General features: G+C 41.0%; 1 protein-coding gene across 1 annotated transcript; it reads right to left on the reverse strand.

Annotated features, from left to right (window-relative positions):
* Nucleotides 1-2799: 2799 nt before the first annotated feature.
* On the reverse strand, nt 2800-16168 carry plcxd3 (phosphatidylinositol-specific phospholipase C, X domain containing 3). Its single transcript, XM_044026983.1, has 6 exons — nt 16004-16168; nt 7309-7565; nt 6880-7053; nt 5029-5204; nt 4306-4407; nt 2800-3390 (listed from the first exon to the last, which is right to left on the reverse strand). The coding sequence occupies exons 1-6, from the start codon at nt 16104-16106 to the stop codon at nt 3234-3236; spliced, it is 969 nt and encodes a 322-aa protein (XP_043882918.1). The 5' UTR covers nt 16107-16168; the 3' UTR covers nt 2800-3233.
* Between the last annotated feature and the right edge of the window lie 949 nt (nt 16169-17117).

Consider the following 17117-nt stretch of genomic DNA (forward strand, 5'->3'; position numbering starts at 1 on the left):
CCCTCTCACTGTTAAAGAAATGACTCTGAACTGTGAGGCATCATCGCAGATTCTGGCGAGCAGCGTGCCAGGTCTGATACGTATAGTAAGTAAGACTATCCGTTCCAGATGCCTGGCACCTTGGTATCTAGGGACAGACACCTCGTTAGTTAATATTGTACACCAGGTCTGGTTATAAGAATACGTGCGCAATTAAACTTAAAGTCGGCTGAAGATGAGAATTTTCTCTCACAATTTTACTTGTTTATACAATTTTAATCACATGAATAGCACTTTTAGTTGCGGAGCACATTTTACAACTCTTTCCACCGCCTCTTGCAAGCATCCATCTCTACCTCCTACACCTGTACCTCCTCCTCATGTTTGTGTTTGCCTGAGAATGTGTGTGTGTGTGTGTGACAGAGGATGACAGGCAGACACAATAGTATTCACAGTCTTATGAACACAGTAACGCTGCATTAGCATTTTCTCATTTCTGTAAGAAAACTGACATATAAGGAGCCAGGTTTTTCTTTCTCTTTTCCTTGAAACACCGATGGCATCCCATCCAATAGCAAGAGAATATTTGCCCAGCCACAAAAATAAAAGTATGCAAGTATGACAGAGGGTCAATATCTATTTTTCTTTTTCTTTTGTTTAAGTGAAGACGTGGAGGCTTCAGCGAGATGCACAGAAAAGAAGAGCATGCAGCCACTCGGCGTCAGATGTGCCCGTTTCCCCCTCATGAGCAATACCTGGCTGCAGTATGGTAGATATGGAGATTACAGAATATAGTCTGAGCAAGGTCACCCAAGGTGCCGCAACCCACCTGCCTCCATCCTCATCACCGTGGAAACAGGATGATTTTAGTATGCTATTCACTACAGACAGTGAAGGAAGTACTGGTATTTTAGGTTAAAAAGGCCAGTAATTGACTGATAATTTAGTTTTAGTGCAGATTGAATTTAATGACAGTTTAATTAAAAACAACTAACCAACTGAGCGACCAGGCACCACTCAATAAGCCAGAAGCTGGTTGGAAATAATACTTGTTAGCCACTCGGTAGGCATAGAAGCTTTATTTTGATTGGTCATTTTCCACTTAAAACAGGGTCACTTTCATTGGAACAAGTGTTTTTTGAGCTTTACAACAGCAAGGGACTCTTTTCACACCAGAACATAAAAGCGACAACAACAGTTTAAAACCAGGGAAGACACAGATGCCCTTACAACACGATTTGCAAGCCTTTTCCCAGTCTGTCCATTTAAAAAAAGAAAAAAAAGAAATGTATTTGGGAGATTTGTTTTAACGGGTAAAAACTATGGTCTAAAAAACCGACATGAATAAAATAACAACGCTTATATAAACAGCTCATGTATCCTTGTTACCAAATAAATGTGAAAGCGGAGTCACGCCTTGGGTTAAGAAATTGATGTCACTGAATCGTCACGATAATTGTCATCATTTACAACATTTCTGCAGTATACTATTTGCAAGTACAGTATGTACAAACTTTCCACAATATAAAACATTTGAACATAAAACCACACTGAAGTCAAAGCAGACTATACTGCCTGAGCCCATTTTCACATTGAAGCGTATGATTCGGACATGATTTTTCCTGCTTATACTCAAGTCACTCAGTCACATGAGACCAGTAATAGGAATGGCACAGTTACTCACAAGACGCATACATTCACGAATCCAAACAGTCGCGCTTCCAATATTTGGTTCGCCATTACCCAACGAGACAATGATATCCTTACAGGATACATTCTCTGCAGAAGAAGCCACGCTCAGCATGAGGCAGGTGGATGATTGACAACTATGCACATTTTTTTTTTTTTTTATCATGCATAATGTGTAAAAACCTTGCAATAAAAATATTTCCACTGTCTTTCTCACTCAATTTCAAAATGCTGTTCCATCATCAATCAGCAAGACATTACAGGGTAAAAGAAAGAAAGAAAAAAAGAACGTACATAATATCATTAAAAAAAATGTAGTGTAATGTATTGCACCAGTATTGAAAGAGAAGAAATCCAGGGATTTAGAAACATGAAACATCTAATTAAATAGACACCAAAGAGCTACAGCTAGACCTCAACTAAACATTTATTGTATTATTTGTGTACACTTTGTATTTAAGTGTCGAATTACCAGTGTCACATCAAGACCCACGGACTGTGAATTTGCTGATGGTCGATGGTTAACCTTTTTTCTGAGGCCGAGTGGGTGCTCAGCAACTCTAACACCTATTTATACAACTGTGATACGTCTTGTGATGACACGCACAGTACGCTGCACTACAGCAGTAAATACAGACGTATACAGGGGCAGAGGAGTCACACACTTACATATTGTTTTTGTTTATTGGTTTTCACAACTCAATAACCAGAGTTTACAAAGCATTTGGAACATTTCAGTGATATTTTCTTCTTTTTAACACTTTACTGCTCAACTAATGTTATGTTGGATATGGTTAGAGTTAGAGTTACGTTAGCCAACATGGATGATAATCTACTGAAACGTTGCAGTTAATCTGTTAACTCTGGGAGTGTATTTCTTAATAAAAGCGTTTCTGAAAGGGACCAGTAACACTGAATGCATTAATAATGATCATAATCACGTGATTAAAGTCTTTTGCTTTGGCAGACCAGTGTGAACAAGCTGACTTACACTTACTAGAAGAAAAACTGCTAAATGTGTTTTCAAATTCAACTCCAGTGGTTTGACTTTTTTTTTTTCAGAAAATAAAAACTTATTTTTGACACTGCTAGCTATTTACACCAACCTATTGAGATGAGTTACAGGAAAAAAAAAAAAAAAAACTGTCACTAGAATTGTCACTGGAATATTAAGAATGATGTACCAATACATTGACCAGAGGGATGAAATGCTCTCTTGATGAAACCTTGAAAAAGTGCATTTGAACAGTGGGGAAAGCAAATATCTTTTTTAAAGCACAGGAAATCAATGTCTCACTTGAAAAAATATGGAGCCCCAAAACAGGAACCAAGCGGAACCTCGTTCTCTTTGTGCGCAAACCAAACACTAGTGCTGTTTCTATTCATTCTGACTTGTCCTGCTCCCTCTCCCATTCGATCTCACAATTCACCGTAGCCCTAAATAAAGTGAAAGGAGCAGTGAAGCCCCCTCCTCGAATAAATGCCAAAGAGAAAAGAGAACACAGACCCAGACACTGGCAGCAGTGGCGGTGGCGACTGTGCTCTCTGACACCCCCTACAGGCTCTCAGGTGGCATCATCGTCATCTTCATCCAGGTGATAGTTGAGGGTGATGACGGCGCTGATGAATTCTCCGAGCTCCACAAAGTCAGCGGTGATGATGTTGATGCCGTTCTCCCCGGGCCGCTGCGATCTTATCCACTGCATCATGGCGGGTAAAGCCCTAAGAGGGAGTCAAGGAAACACACAGCCAGCACACAGACAGACTTGTGTTAGCACAAGAGGCGAACAAAGTCCCGAAAGATATACCGAGAGAGGGATAGATTCATGATTCGTGATTGGTTGGCTTAACACAGTAAAGGGTGAGCTAGGATGAGAGATCTCTGTAAAGCAGCATGGATATCCGGCAGCCGGACACCAGCTGGGGAGATGATACTCTTGCTGGACGTGTTCACGAGTCGAACACCAGGGGAGGGTGTTACTCCTGCAGATGTCTTGACCCTCTTTCTGCATGAGAAAATCTCAAGAACGGTTTCCTCCTCATGCTTGCCGCCTTGTTCCGTGGCGCCCCCCACACTGGCAGTCTAGTTAGCTGTGGATGTCATTTTGAAGGATGCCCACATCTAAGTAACCACACGCCCGGTGTGAGCGGCTGATAGTGGAGTTATCAAATGAATAATTCATGCAAATTGATGGTTTTTGCTGCTAAGGCTTTTTACAAACTGGTATCATTAAGAGGGAGTGAAATATAGACATGGCTCGGGGGTAAATCACCAGAAAAAAATCCTACACTATGTATACAAAAAAATGGAAGATAGAGAAAGGAGGAGGAGAGAGATGAGAGACGTTGCCTCAGGATTGTGGCAGCTGTTCAAAAAAAATATCAAACTTAAATAAGGTCAGTGTCAGTCGCCTGGGGATACCTGTAGAAACCAACATGCTTCTGGATTTAGCTATAAAAACCCCGCATGAGTCACATGACTGTTTATGTGTGAGGTCTCTGTTGCCTGAGGTGCCTATAATTCTGGTCCCACTGTGTTGGTGTATATTTTGAATACTGTGTGCCACCAGTGGTGCAAATTGTGCCTCTGAACATGTTTCATACTACATGTTTCATGCCACACGCACACACACGCACCTTTCTGTGATTGTCTCCCTCAGTCCACTGGCCACGCCTTTCATCACAGTGCTGGCCTTCGGTGTCAGAACCACCTGGGAGACAAAGAACGTTCCCTTCCTCCTGCAGGAGACGCATTGGGCATTTACATATTAGTTTATTTTGTTTTTTTTCCACTTTTCTAAATCAGTATATGTAAAGCGCCGTATGGCATACACTGCAGAGAGGTGCTACAATACTTTAATTGTTTTCTGAATAAATTAATTTAAGTGCCCACAACAAAACAAAAACACTTAGTCTGTCGGGTACAAAAAAACAAACACAGACACGACAATTTCACATGTAAATTAGCGTTGGCTTTTGTTGAAACTCTCCTGAAAACTCTCTGCGGTTACTGTGTGAGCAGTTTTCTACAGATATAGACCTGCATGTGTGAACTGAGGGGATGTTTAATTGTTTGGATGTCACACAACCAAGGATTGTGACAAATTGTGCATTTAATGTTCAAATAAAAGCCTCATTCTGGGATAATGAAAAACAACAATTCACACAATCAGGTGATTTTGCAAAATGAAGCATAATAACCTTCAAGTTCTCGTTACACACTGTACGTTAAAAGAATCATAAAAATGACTCCATTGTAAAATTAGAAACAATATGTATCATGCCTATGATACAAACATCACATTACAATTCACCTAACATCTACAGCGGATATTAAATGAAACAAGTGAAGCAGCTGACCTGCGATCAGTGACAGAAGCCTGGAGAAACTGAATCAGCTTCTCTGGGTCCGTGGTGTTGGCCCAGGGAGATGGCATCATCTGACCGGGCCACAGGAAGGGCACCTCCAGGGCCATGGGATGGTGATAGAAGACCAGTACCTGAAACTCCTTCTCCCACAGGTACTGCAGAGTCACCTGGCGGATGGAGGGTGTATTCAGAGGAGGTGATAAAAGAAAAGCAATGGGTTATAAGTGTTGAAAAGTACATATAAATAGAGCCTTCGCCTGTGCTGAGTGACAGAACAATCCAAACAGGTGGCTGAGTATGTGCTTTTAAAGGAATTCAAAATTAGTGGGCAGAGTTGCCCGCTACAAAGCATCAGAGTAAGTATGAAGCACCACACATTGTAAGTGGTGTTATTATTTTTAAGATGAACTGCTTCGCAACATGAACTCCCACATTTTAAAAGTCTAATCGTTTTATCTTTCTTCACTGATTTGAAGGTAAAAACATATTTTATTGAAGACAGAAAACCAAATATGATATTATAATAAGAACACTGGACACTCTGAGTCAAATTAACTGATGGACTGAAATGTCTTTATTCTTTACTTATTTTAAGGACAAACCAATATTGTATATCAAATGATTTAGATTAAGTGGCCATGTCATAGACCAAATGCTGCAATGGACTGCAGTTGAGGGGAAAAGTGGAAGAAGAGGTGGCAAAAATACCACTTGGTTGTCTGCACTAAATTCAGCCCAGACATTCCCGAGAAGAACTTCATTAGTTTGCTCAAATCCACCAGTTTCTCTGCACTTAATCCCCACTCAGGAGCAGTAAATGACAGGAAACTGTGGTCTTGGTGCTGTGGGTGATTCCCTCTAAAGTAGCAGGTTGCTCACATATACATTCACCACAAAGACATCCCACACTACTCTGTACTCTGTACTATTAACTCACAGATGACACCATTTTAGAGCAGTATCTATATGAGCACTTAACGCTTAAAGAAAACCCGAAGGCTTTGTCTCTCCCCGAGCTCTTACACAGCATGTGGTCCTAAAAATGATCTCTAAAAGAGACTACAAGCTCACTACAGGTCCTTTTATTGTATCGATTGTACTTTGCTGACCTTTCATAATAACAATTCTGCGTCTTAACCCTGCAGTGGGGAGCTTTCGTCTCAGCCCTCTGGCAGTGCGAGTTATTACACAAACACCATGGAACACAGTAGTAGACTATTAGTTTCAAGACATCAAATTGTTATTCATGAAGAGTCCACGTAGAAGCTACAGCCAACTTGAAAAACCTGGAACGGCAACATTTACATCTGCCCTCAGTCCCATCTCTTCTTTCTGTAATGTGCAGTGAAGAAATAAAAGACATCAACGGTAATCTTCACGTGTCCTTGTGTCATTGATGCGTTCTTTTATTTAGACCGTAACCCTTCCCCTGAATGTCGAGTTTGCTCCATCTCAGCTTTTACATTTTCCTCGTTCTAACTTGCTTGGGGTCATAAAACACTTTCATTACACAGTGGACAGTGCACAGGAATTGTGTCACAGACAACACATGGTACAGTATGGTAAAATGCAAAATAGACATTCACAGGTTTCATCCGCAGTGAATGAGCTTGTTTAGCAGAGGTGGGAATACAAATACCATACAAATACAAACAACCAGTTCAGGCTCTCCAATCAGCCTAGTCTGAATATGCATGTCATTGGACTAGGAAGCCAGAGTTCCCGAGGGAAAACCCATGCAGAAATAATCCAACAGCAAAAGGTCACTCCGCGATTTAAACCAATGTGACACCACAATGTCACCCTCAAACAGTAATGAAATGAATTTTAATGTGACAGTACCTCCTGAGCAAAGACAACTGGGCAGAGTTTGTCTCCGAACACCTCTCTCAGCATGGCCACCAGTTTTTCATGGTGCAGGTTCTGCATGCCATAGAAGTGGTTGAAGTCCAGGAACACGACCTCTCGGGCGTGAGCCGACAGGAAACTACTGATCTGCTCAAGACCTTCTCTGACCTGAAAAAACAACAACAATAATAAATAATAATAATAAAACCAAATATTCACCACACAGTTATTAATTATTCAAGGACATTAGGACTTGCAGAGACACAGAACTGTGATGTACTGCATAACTTTGAAGGACCTTGTATGATTAAGCTCTCAGACTTCACTTATGCAAAAATATGCCGTCCCCCCCAAAAAAAAGAAATGTCGATATATAAAAATATTCATCAAATGAAACCCTCGAAAACTATGCTCAGCACTGACTGTGGCACTGAAGAGCCCGTGGGCGAAGAACAGCTCGTTGTCGGGGTCGCGGGGCTTGGTTGAGATGCGCAGGTCAAAGAAGCGGATCCCAGCCTCCAGTTGGCTGTTGAAGTTCATCGTCTGCGTGGCTAACCACTTCCTCATCAGCTTCTTGGCCACCGTGCCAAAAACAGACACAAAGTTCTGCACCGTCTCAGGCTGCTCTGGGCCAACTGGAGACGCCTCGTCGATGTAGAAACTGAAGGAATCATGGGAACCTGGAAACGACACAAACATGCACTAAATGAAGGCTGCATATTTTTGTTTTTATTAATGTGGTGAGACAAGCATATATGAGGGGGCTGAGTGGTGGAAACAGCCTGGTCCACACAGACTAAGTGAGCTACAAGTCCTGGTATTCAAGCCAGTGCACATATGCACAATAATATTTTCTCCATCTATCATAAAAACTTTTTTTTAAACATACAGCGAATCAAACATACCCTGTGGATTCTAAGGAACAACACATTGAATGGAGTCTGTTATAGTGAACTGTCAAATACAATTATTAGTTGTTTTGTTATTAATATCATCACGTGCCCCCAGCTACTGTTTACTGTGCTTTTTGGAACAGTTATAGATCCTTGTCTATACAATGTTTGGTTCTCATCAGTTGACACAGACACAAAGCTTGGGAAACATGTAAGGCTAGATAGAACAAATGTCACTGCAAACTTTCTTTATTAATTATCTTTCAGTCAAGAAATCATCTCAACACTGAGACTTTTGTTTTGAGTTGAACCCGATAATAAATCAGTGCAATTAATTTTGTTTTCACATCCCAACGATCATCTCTGTTATTCGTAAGTCCTTTGCACTTGGTATAACGAGATCATTTTTTTATATATTGTTAATTCATTTTCAGGTCATCACATTCAAACTAATCTTTGTCGCTTAAATTTAAATAAACATTTCGAATGGTCGAACTGATTAATCGATTATCGAAATAGTTGACAATCCATTTAGTAATCGGTTCATAATCGATGAATCAAATAATCTTTACAGCCCTGGTGTGAATACAATCCTAGATATCACCACATCAAATTAACAAGAACAATTTTAAGACAGCCTCACAATTAGGCAAGTTGAGTGTGAGTGTGAGAGTGGATGGTCGCTCGTAGCTACATGTTGCCCTGTGATGAACTCCACGATCTGTCCGGTGTGCGCCCCACCTTTTCACCCCATGTCTGCTGGGATTGGCTCCGGTGCCTCCCACGACCCTCATGTGGAGCATAAAGTGCTAGACGATGAATGCATTTCTCGTACATATCCATACGTCCGATAAAATCATGCAGAAAATGTTGGGAGAGAGAAATAGAAACACTGCAGGCTATGATTCAACAGATAGCTTTGACCTCTCCTCACGCACATGAAGAACACAGAGATGTAGCAGGAACACGAAAACACTACTTGAACTCCACGAACAAGCCGGCAAACTGCGAAACAGATGAAGCGTGTTGCTCAAACTCATCATCCGTAAATGATTAAAAAAAACACTGCATACATAGATCACCAAAAAGTAGTGCAGACAAAAGCAGTTTTATGGATTAAATTATTGTCAGATGAGAATCACAAAGTCTTCTAATAAGGTTGTAAAATTGATATATATTGATGCATCAATGTAAAAACATAAGACTGAATCTAAATCATTATCTAAATGATAGGCACTGTTGTGTTACATGCTACCTGCCCTGTTAATGTTGATTCTGCTGTACTCTGAGATGTATTCTGGCAATAACACTGGACACTGTGAATGTATGCACATTGTGTGTGTGTGTGTGTGTGAAAGACAAAGGGAACATGATGGAGAGACAATAAAAGGGGATGAGAAATTGATTGCAGTGATGAGAGCAGGAGGTGGATACCAGAATTACTGCCAGTCTACTTTGCAGAACACACACACACACACACACACACACACACACACACACACACACACACACACACACACACACATGTTTGCACAGCTATTCTTCTTAGGACAGTGCAATGACCTGAACAAAACATTATCCCTAACCTTAACATTAACCCTAACCAGTTAATGCCTAACCCTAATCTTACCCTAACCACAATTCAAATAATAACTGTAACCTGATAAGCCAGAAACTGGCCTGTCCTGCCTCATCAGGACCAGGTTTTTAGTCGCCATGAGGACTACTGGTCGTGACAATGTTTATGCCAGAAAAGGTCCTTAAGATGTAACAAATACAATTACACACACACACACACACACAGAGAGCGAGAGAGAGCCTGAGATGACCTTCAGCTCTCCGTACTGCAGTGCCAGGTCTCACAGGATGACCATGAGCAGGGTGGACAGCTGAATCCTGAGGCATGTGGCAGCAAACGGGATCACTGAAGGCAGACTCGTATCAGCAGGGTCACAATGTAACAGAGTATGACCACAGCCCGTCGCTACAGCTAGTTTTGCTGTTTTTGCAGTAAATGATTTCTCATTGGCTTCGAAGGTCGAGCTAAATCATAATGATCACATTTTTTTTTCTATAAAATCAATCATTATTAGAATAAATGGGAATAATGTAATGTATAATATAATATATTCCATTTCACAACTATGCATACACACCTGGGCTTTTTATAATTATGATGTGCTTGGGAAAGAAGCGCACTTCATTAAGAGTACATTAAAATCACCCGTCCCCTAAGACCTATACAATCAGCTATATGCTATGAAAGCTGAACACCTAATGGACTAATGTCAGATATAATCTGGGATAAAGACGTAAGAAAGAGGCAGAGCACAATTCCACAAAAAAACAAACCGATGATCTGACCTGTGTTGTTGACACATTCATTCCGACTGAATTGGAGCAAAGCGTTCAGATAAGAGACCCACTGGTTTATGAATTTTCCTTGCAAATCATTACTGCTCACTTTGCACCCTTTTAAGATCTATTTTAGGATGCCGAGGAAAGGATGAGAAAAGGTCTTGCTACTATTTCCCATGTTTTTATTTGAGCGTGTGCACAAAGCACTCACCCTTCCAATGAAGCAGAATGATCGAACTTCTCTTCTACCACATTTAATTTGGTCAAACTTCAGCTAAACTGAGACACGAGGTGGGTCATGACTCATGGGGCATATCACTCACAGAAAATAGCTGGATTGTCTCCACCTCTTTACCACTCTGTTTTCCTGCAATTGGTTCTCCCTCTCTCTATTCTATCTCTTTCAGTCTATTTGATAATCCATTGTTTGTTGTTAATTTTACTTCCTCTGTTGTTGTTTTTTAAACTTGCTTTTTACAGGCCGATTTCCTGGCTTTCAAACATCTCACTGCACTGCCAGTGTTTATCCTGGCATCCGATACCATTCATCCTCCTTGTTCAGGGGCTTAAGTGGCAGCAGAGGGATCTAGTCAAGGGACTGATGGACAGATTTACAGCTAAAAGATGAGCCTTTTCTTTCACTCAGGGGAGGCGGCCAGACGGAAGATGCCTCCTCTGCAATGGATTAGTTTTTATTGCCTGCAAAGCAATCACAATTTAATACAATTGACTACACCCAGGGCCTGCACCCCCACCCTCCATCAAAGGTTTGTTATTCATTTTTTATGTTAAAGCTTTGTGCTCTGACAGTCAGCCAGACTTGGCTCCCAAATATAAGTGGGCACTGTAAATTCATTCAATCCATCCAAAACATTTTCTACTTAATTCTACGTAGTTATCACCAAATGTTTAATCATTTCAACTAATTGCTTTTGTTTCCGATATATTTTTATATAATATGTAAACATCTTGGTCACTAGTGCTCATTCTACATATGATCATATTTACATCATGATATATTAAAACAAGGTTGCAGCAACCTGAAAATCCTTCCTCTTGTATCACTTTTTACATTGAAAAGTATAGAACTATAGGCAATTTCAACAGGTAACAGTGTTAGTTTTAATTTAATTTAATGCATAACTATGTTAAAGTGACAGGCAATATTGTCAGGGACTATCCAGGATGAAATAACTAACATCCAATAAATCAGAAAGACAAAGACGGCCCCACAACGATGACCTGCTAAGTGAATGCTTAGAGATCAGTAGAGGCTGGGGTCTATCACACCAGGCAGGACCTCAGGTGTAAAGATGTGTCTGTGACAGTACAGCACATCACAGCAGGGTGTAAAGGTGCTGGCTGGGAAGGCGTACATGGAACACCACAACCAAGTGGCTGAAATAGTGCACAGGAACATCTGTGCCGAGTATGGACTGGAGGTGCCAGGTTCAAGATGGAAGACGCCTGCAAAGGCGGTTGAGAAGAACAGGGCTAAGATCCTATGGGATTTCCAGATTCAGACAAACTGGCGGTGGCTAATCAACTGGATATAGTGGTCGTCTATGAGCAGCAGAAGAGGGCAGTATTGATAGATGTGGCTTGAGAAATACCAATGGCAGGCATTTGGAGCTGTAACCCCAAAACTAAAGGAGTGGGTCCGACAGAGAACAACTTCCACGATTTCTGTCTAAAAGAGCATCTAGGAACAGTTAAGACACTACGCAGGACCCTTAGGCTCAAAGACCTTGTTTCAGTCCTTAAAGACTGTTATAACAACAATTAATTGCTATTAATTTGAACTATCTGATGTTTTATCCCAATTAATTAATTATCCCAATAATTCGTTTTTGTCCCCATCACTCATCCCTACCTGAGACACTAATTCAGAGAGGTAATGTAAATGTAATTCAAACACACAAGTGCATAGTTACTTGCTCAGACTTTCTGACACTGAAATTGATATCTTGCTCCCGTGCACACATGCAGGACACAGGTTCACATCTGTCAGCGCATACTCCAAAAATACTGGGAATCTAGGAATTTAGTTGCTATGGCAATGATAATTTCACAGCCATTTCCTTCCCTCCAGCTAAACTTGTTTCATGGTGAGACAACTACAGAGAAACAGATTGACAGCACCTCTGGAATAGCACCTTAGCTGCCCTAAGATAAAAGTAGAGTGCAGGCAGTCTCCTGCATTGACTGAACCTATACTGCATGTAACACTACTTAAGGAAAAGTAGCCGACTGCCACTGATCGGGCTGAGGAAAGACAACTTTTTTGTTTACCTAATCCACGACCACCACCTTTGCCTTTCCTCTCATGTCTGTCCGCTCACCTGTTGACATCTGTGGTGTAGTCTAGAAATGGCACAGGTCAACCGACTTTTAGACTACAGATGTTTGGTAACCCGTGATGAGTCATATCTAAATAACCATGTGCTTGGCTGCTGCACTGTGGTCTGAGTCACAGCATGATAAACCACGCTAAAACTGTGCAATCACTCGGAACTAACAACTCAATGGTCAACACTTATTATTCATTATGTCTGTCTGTACTCAATAAACTCTTCAGACAAAAATTGTGTTATGTGTATTAAAAGGGTGTATATTTGCAGCTCATTCCTTTGACTGGAACAGATCCAGTGCAGTCATACTGTTCTGTAGGATTACTTGGCCACTCCTGCCCTGTGACCTACAGAGCCGACCAGTAACTCTGGGGGTCAGACCAAAAGATATTTCTCCAGACTGTTAGATTAGAAACAACATATTGAGTCATAAAGTCTTCCTGTGCCATGGTTCGAGAGACTTCACCTTGCTTCCCAAACAACCACCAGAAAGGAAGCTTGTGCTCAAAATGGCCACACACATTTCCTCTGTTTTATAGAATTCCACTTCCAAATTTCTTTTATCCCCACAAAAGAGGATTAAAATTCGATTGTTTTTTAGAAGTTGAAGTTTTTATTGTCTTGATTATATGTAGTGTACGCACACACACTGTACTCCTCTGCCATTTAGGGGCCAGAGGACTATTTGACATGCCTACCCTTTGAGTGTGTTTGTGCAGAGGAGTCTCTCGTTCCGCCTCATCTTGCCTGCAACTAGGGAGGGGCATTTCAAGATAAAATGCTATTTGAATATTTGAAGGGATTATCCATCGAATATTCAAATACCTCACAACAAACACACACACATACACACACACAGAAATTGATTATCTCTCCTCCATGTGACAGTTCATTTGAAATGAGCCATTCGGCAGAGTAAGTGAAGATACATACTAATAAAGCATTAGCAAGCATTAGCGTGTCAGTGGGAAATCCTCCACTCCCAAGAAAACAAACAAACAACAATAAACCCACTGGAGCAGCTACAGAAATGCATTCAAAGACCAGCATCACTCCTGTGGGGTCTACGGCATGTTGATATGAGGAGCGGCTTCAAGATGCATTCAATGACCTTCACAAATTTGGTGGTGATTGGAGATGAAAGACTAGTTTTTTCAGTCAGTGATAAAACAGTTTTCACTTTTTAATATTTTGAATATAATTCTGACACTGATTGATTTGTCTTTTTAGAATCAAACAACTACTCAAATAACCAAATACTGCTGCCCATGCCTATACCTGCAAATTGAAACAGTGCTCTTCAACGAGAGGCCTGCTCTCAACCTCCCTGGGCTCATTTTTTGTCTTGCGTCTGAATTCAATGAATAAGATCTTTGAATTGTTGTTTTTAAGGCTCTGTGTTCATTCTTCTGAATGGTTCCCATGTCAGTAATAATCTTAGAATAGTTGAACTGAATAACTGAGCAGCAGGTAGGCATGTTGTTTTATTTATTTAACTGCAAGTGCCACCGCCTCCATCCACATGATGTACTGAGGCAATATCCTCGAGGCTATTAACCTGTTCACCTTTGTAAGTTATTCATTTAAGTCATTTAAAAATTAATCTCTTATAATTACTATAATTACTACACCCACCCCCCCCTTCATCCTTACCACGACAATGTGAAATAGCTGCTGTCCATTACTATCATACAGCTGATTTTAAACTAATTCTACACAGTATATAAAGTAAAAGTCATTGTTGTCGTACAACACGCATCATTTTCTTGTCCTATTCAAATCATTTGAGTACATTCATTGGCTTTTATACCAACTATAATAACATGAAATACCATAAAATTCAATGACTTATTCAGGATGATTTTGTATAATGGTGACAACAACTGTGCAGTGCTGGCAGCACAGACACCCTGGAGACTGTTGTGCTTTTTGGCAACAACAAAGTACCATGCCATCACATTAGCCAGGTACACTACTCATTTAGCCTGTGTCAGATGTTAAACTACTTCTTTTTTACCAAAGAATAAATAGTACAACTGAGTTACAGGGAGCAGCAGCTGCATGTTGAGGCTCATAGAGTGCGGGACTATCATATTACTGCAACTAAAAGGGGGGGAAATTACACAGTTATCTCTTTTGTTTCTTGTCTGGCCTGTTTTATTTTTCCAGCTTGAAGAGAGGCGTGCAATACTGTGCTCTAAGATGAGACAAAAAAGATCCATGAGACACTTGGAAAAAAAAGAAAGAAATCACATGACTCCTCTAAGAAAAGCATGTTTGCTTCAATAAGGTCTCTTGAAATACTGGGGATTTGGGAATTTACCTCAACAATCATTTAAGATGATCATGAATGTGAGCATGCATAAACAACAATGTGTAAAGAATCAGGGCGATGTTTCTAAAATCTATATCCAATTGGAGGACAGATCGGGAGCAGCTGGGCCGCAGGCCACGGGGCCAATGAGAGGTAATGACACCTAATTAAATGGGACAGAGCTTGTGCCCGTGCTATCTCTGCTTGGATGGATTGTGGTGCAACACAGCACATGTCACGTGACGCGAGCATGAGGTAATACATGCCATGCTGTTTCTGTCTAGCGTTAGATTTAATCTATCCATTGCCCACTTTCCTTGGCCTCCTTAAGAGCTGTGGTCAGCGTTGGCTTTAGGATGCCACGCCTCACTGGACACACAAGCAGCAAGAGGAATGTCATCACAGCACATGGAAAACCTAAACACATGAGGTATATGAGAGACGTGGAGAGAGAGAAAGAGAGGTGACTGAGGGAGACAGTGATGATCAAGAGCGAAGGTCAAGCACAAAAGGATTAGACGATCAAAGAATATGAAGAATGAAATGGCTTTTCTGTGGAAATGTGATTATCACCAGGCGACAGACACAGCATCCACTAGATTATTGGTGGACTACCAGCATTTCCTAAATGAATGAAGTTAAAAGGTCCTGCAGACTCATTGGCTAGAGCTCCACCAGCTAATATTCGACAAGATGTGGTCACCTGAGGGCAAAGACTGAAACCATCCCACTGCCTGTGTCTGTGTTCTTCAACGGCCACCACCCCAGTGCCAACGCCAAAAGTCCTACAATCAGAGCAGCATGGCTCATAATCCACTGTTAACCTTCAGAGTCTCATCCTTTTCTTCTTCTTCTTCTTCTTCCATCACTTGGAATATTTATTCGAGAAGCATCTCGGTGTTACTTACGACCTCCGCACACGAGGAGCAAAGACTGTTCAAAAATACACGGCACTTTGCGCAACAGGTCTTAGCCTTTGGTCGAGAAGGCTACAGTGAAAGTAACGGATTCATCTTAGGTTGCAGCAAGTTGCGCTGGATATAAAGTAAGACATCAGTCTGCACAGCAATATATATATATGTTTTAAGGTTTTAAATCATATAGAACATATTTCATTATTGCCCATGGGACGCATCCAGAGCGCGTGGATTTAAAAAAAAAAAAGAAGATGCGCATTATCCTCAGTTTAAAGGAACACCTACCGGGAATGGACAGGTTGGTGAGCGGGATTGTGTGCATGCTCTGCGGTAAACTTGCCATCCAGTCTGCGAACCGCTGGTCGCTTCTCCCGTGAGACGAAGCCATGCTGCCACTCTGAACAATGCTGCCTCCGTTCTCCCGGACGCGGGCCAGAGCCAGAGCCAACCTGGTGCGCGCGCGCTCTCGCTCTCTCCCTCTCCCTCTCTCTCTCATACACACGCACTGTGTCTCAGTCCACACCCCTCTGAGCAACACACAGCACATATGAAAATGCAGTTGGACGGATCTATGAATGGCAAAGTGCGATTTATTACACATCCAATAATACGCAATGACCAACTGTATCGGGGACATGACAGGATTTAAGTTTTACAGAAAAACCCCAGTCTGAAAAAAACAATCTTGCTTTCAACATAATTACACAGCTGTGCCCTTTGTCAGAACACTCATCCCTTGATTGGAGGTACTCAAGATAGCCAATTTTTATTTTTTATTTTTTGTGTTTGTATTTGTATTCAAATTACATAACTGCTTCAAAATAAAGTTGCCTTTAAATAATCAGGTTGATACCCATTCTCTATTTCTCTGGTCAGACACTCCACTTGAGTGACAGAAACATTAGGGTAGAAATATGTTATTGCTGTTATTATTATACTATATATTATGGAAATGGAGATAAAAAACAAATGCTCATTCATTTCAAACATGCCTCCGGTGAGAGAGAGAGAGAGAACATTCTTCTACCACGCTTTGTGTCCATTTCCACTTGGTTGTGTCTCCTTCTTGCATTCATGTGAGGAGAACATATAAATCAATACCAAAACAACCACACTGCTTTAGTCAGAAATCACTTTCACATCTGTCCCCCAAAATACAGCAACATCCATCTATCTAAAGCTTTCCTCTGATATTGAATTAAAAATAAATGCCACTGATTAATCATTGCTGATTACACTTGACCCTTGTTGGGACATAAATTAATTGTCTGGAGTGCCAATTTGCAAAAACGTGCCCACAAGTGTGTTCAATAAAGGCTAAGGGCAACTGTAGCAAAAAATAGATGTATAATAGGAATCATCTCATGAAAAATAAAGGACGAATACTTTCTGAATGTAC

The sequence above is a fragment of the Solea senegalensis genome, linkage group LG5, assembly GCF_019176455.1.
Source record: "Solea senegalensis isolate Sse05_10M linkage group LG5, IFAPA_SoseM_1, whole genome shotgun sequence".
In the NCBI taxonomy this organism is placed as follows: Eukaryota; Metazoa; Chordata; class Actinopteri; order Pleuronectiformes; family Soleidae; genus Solea; species Solea senegalensis.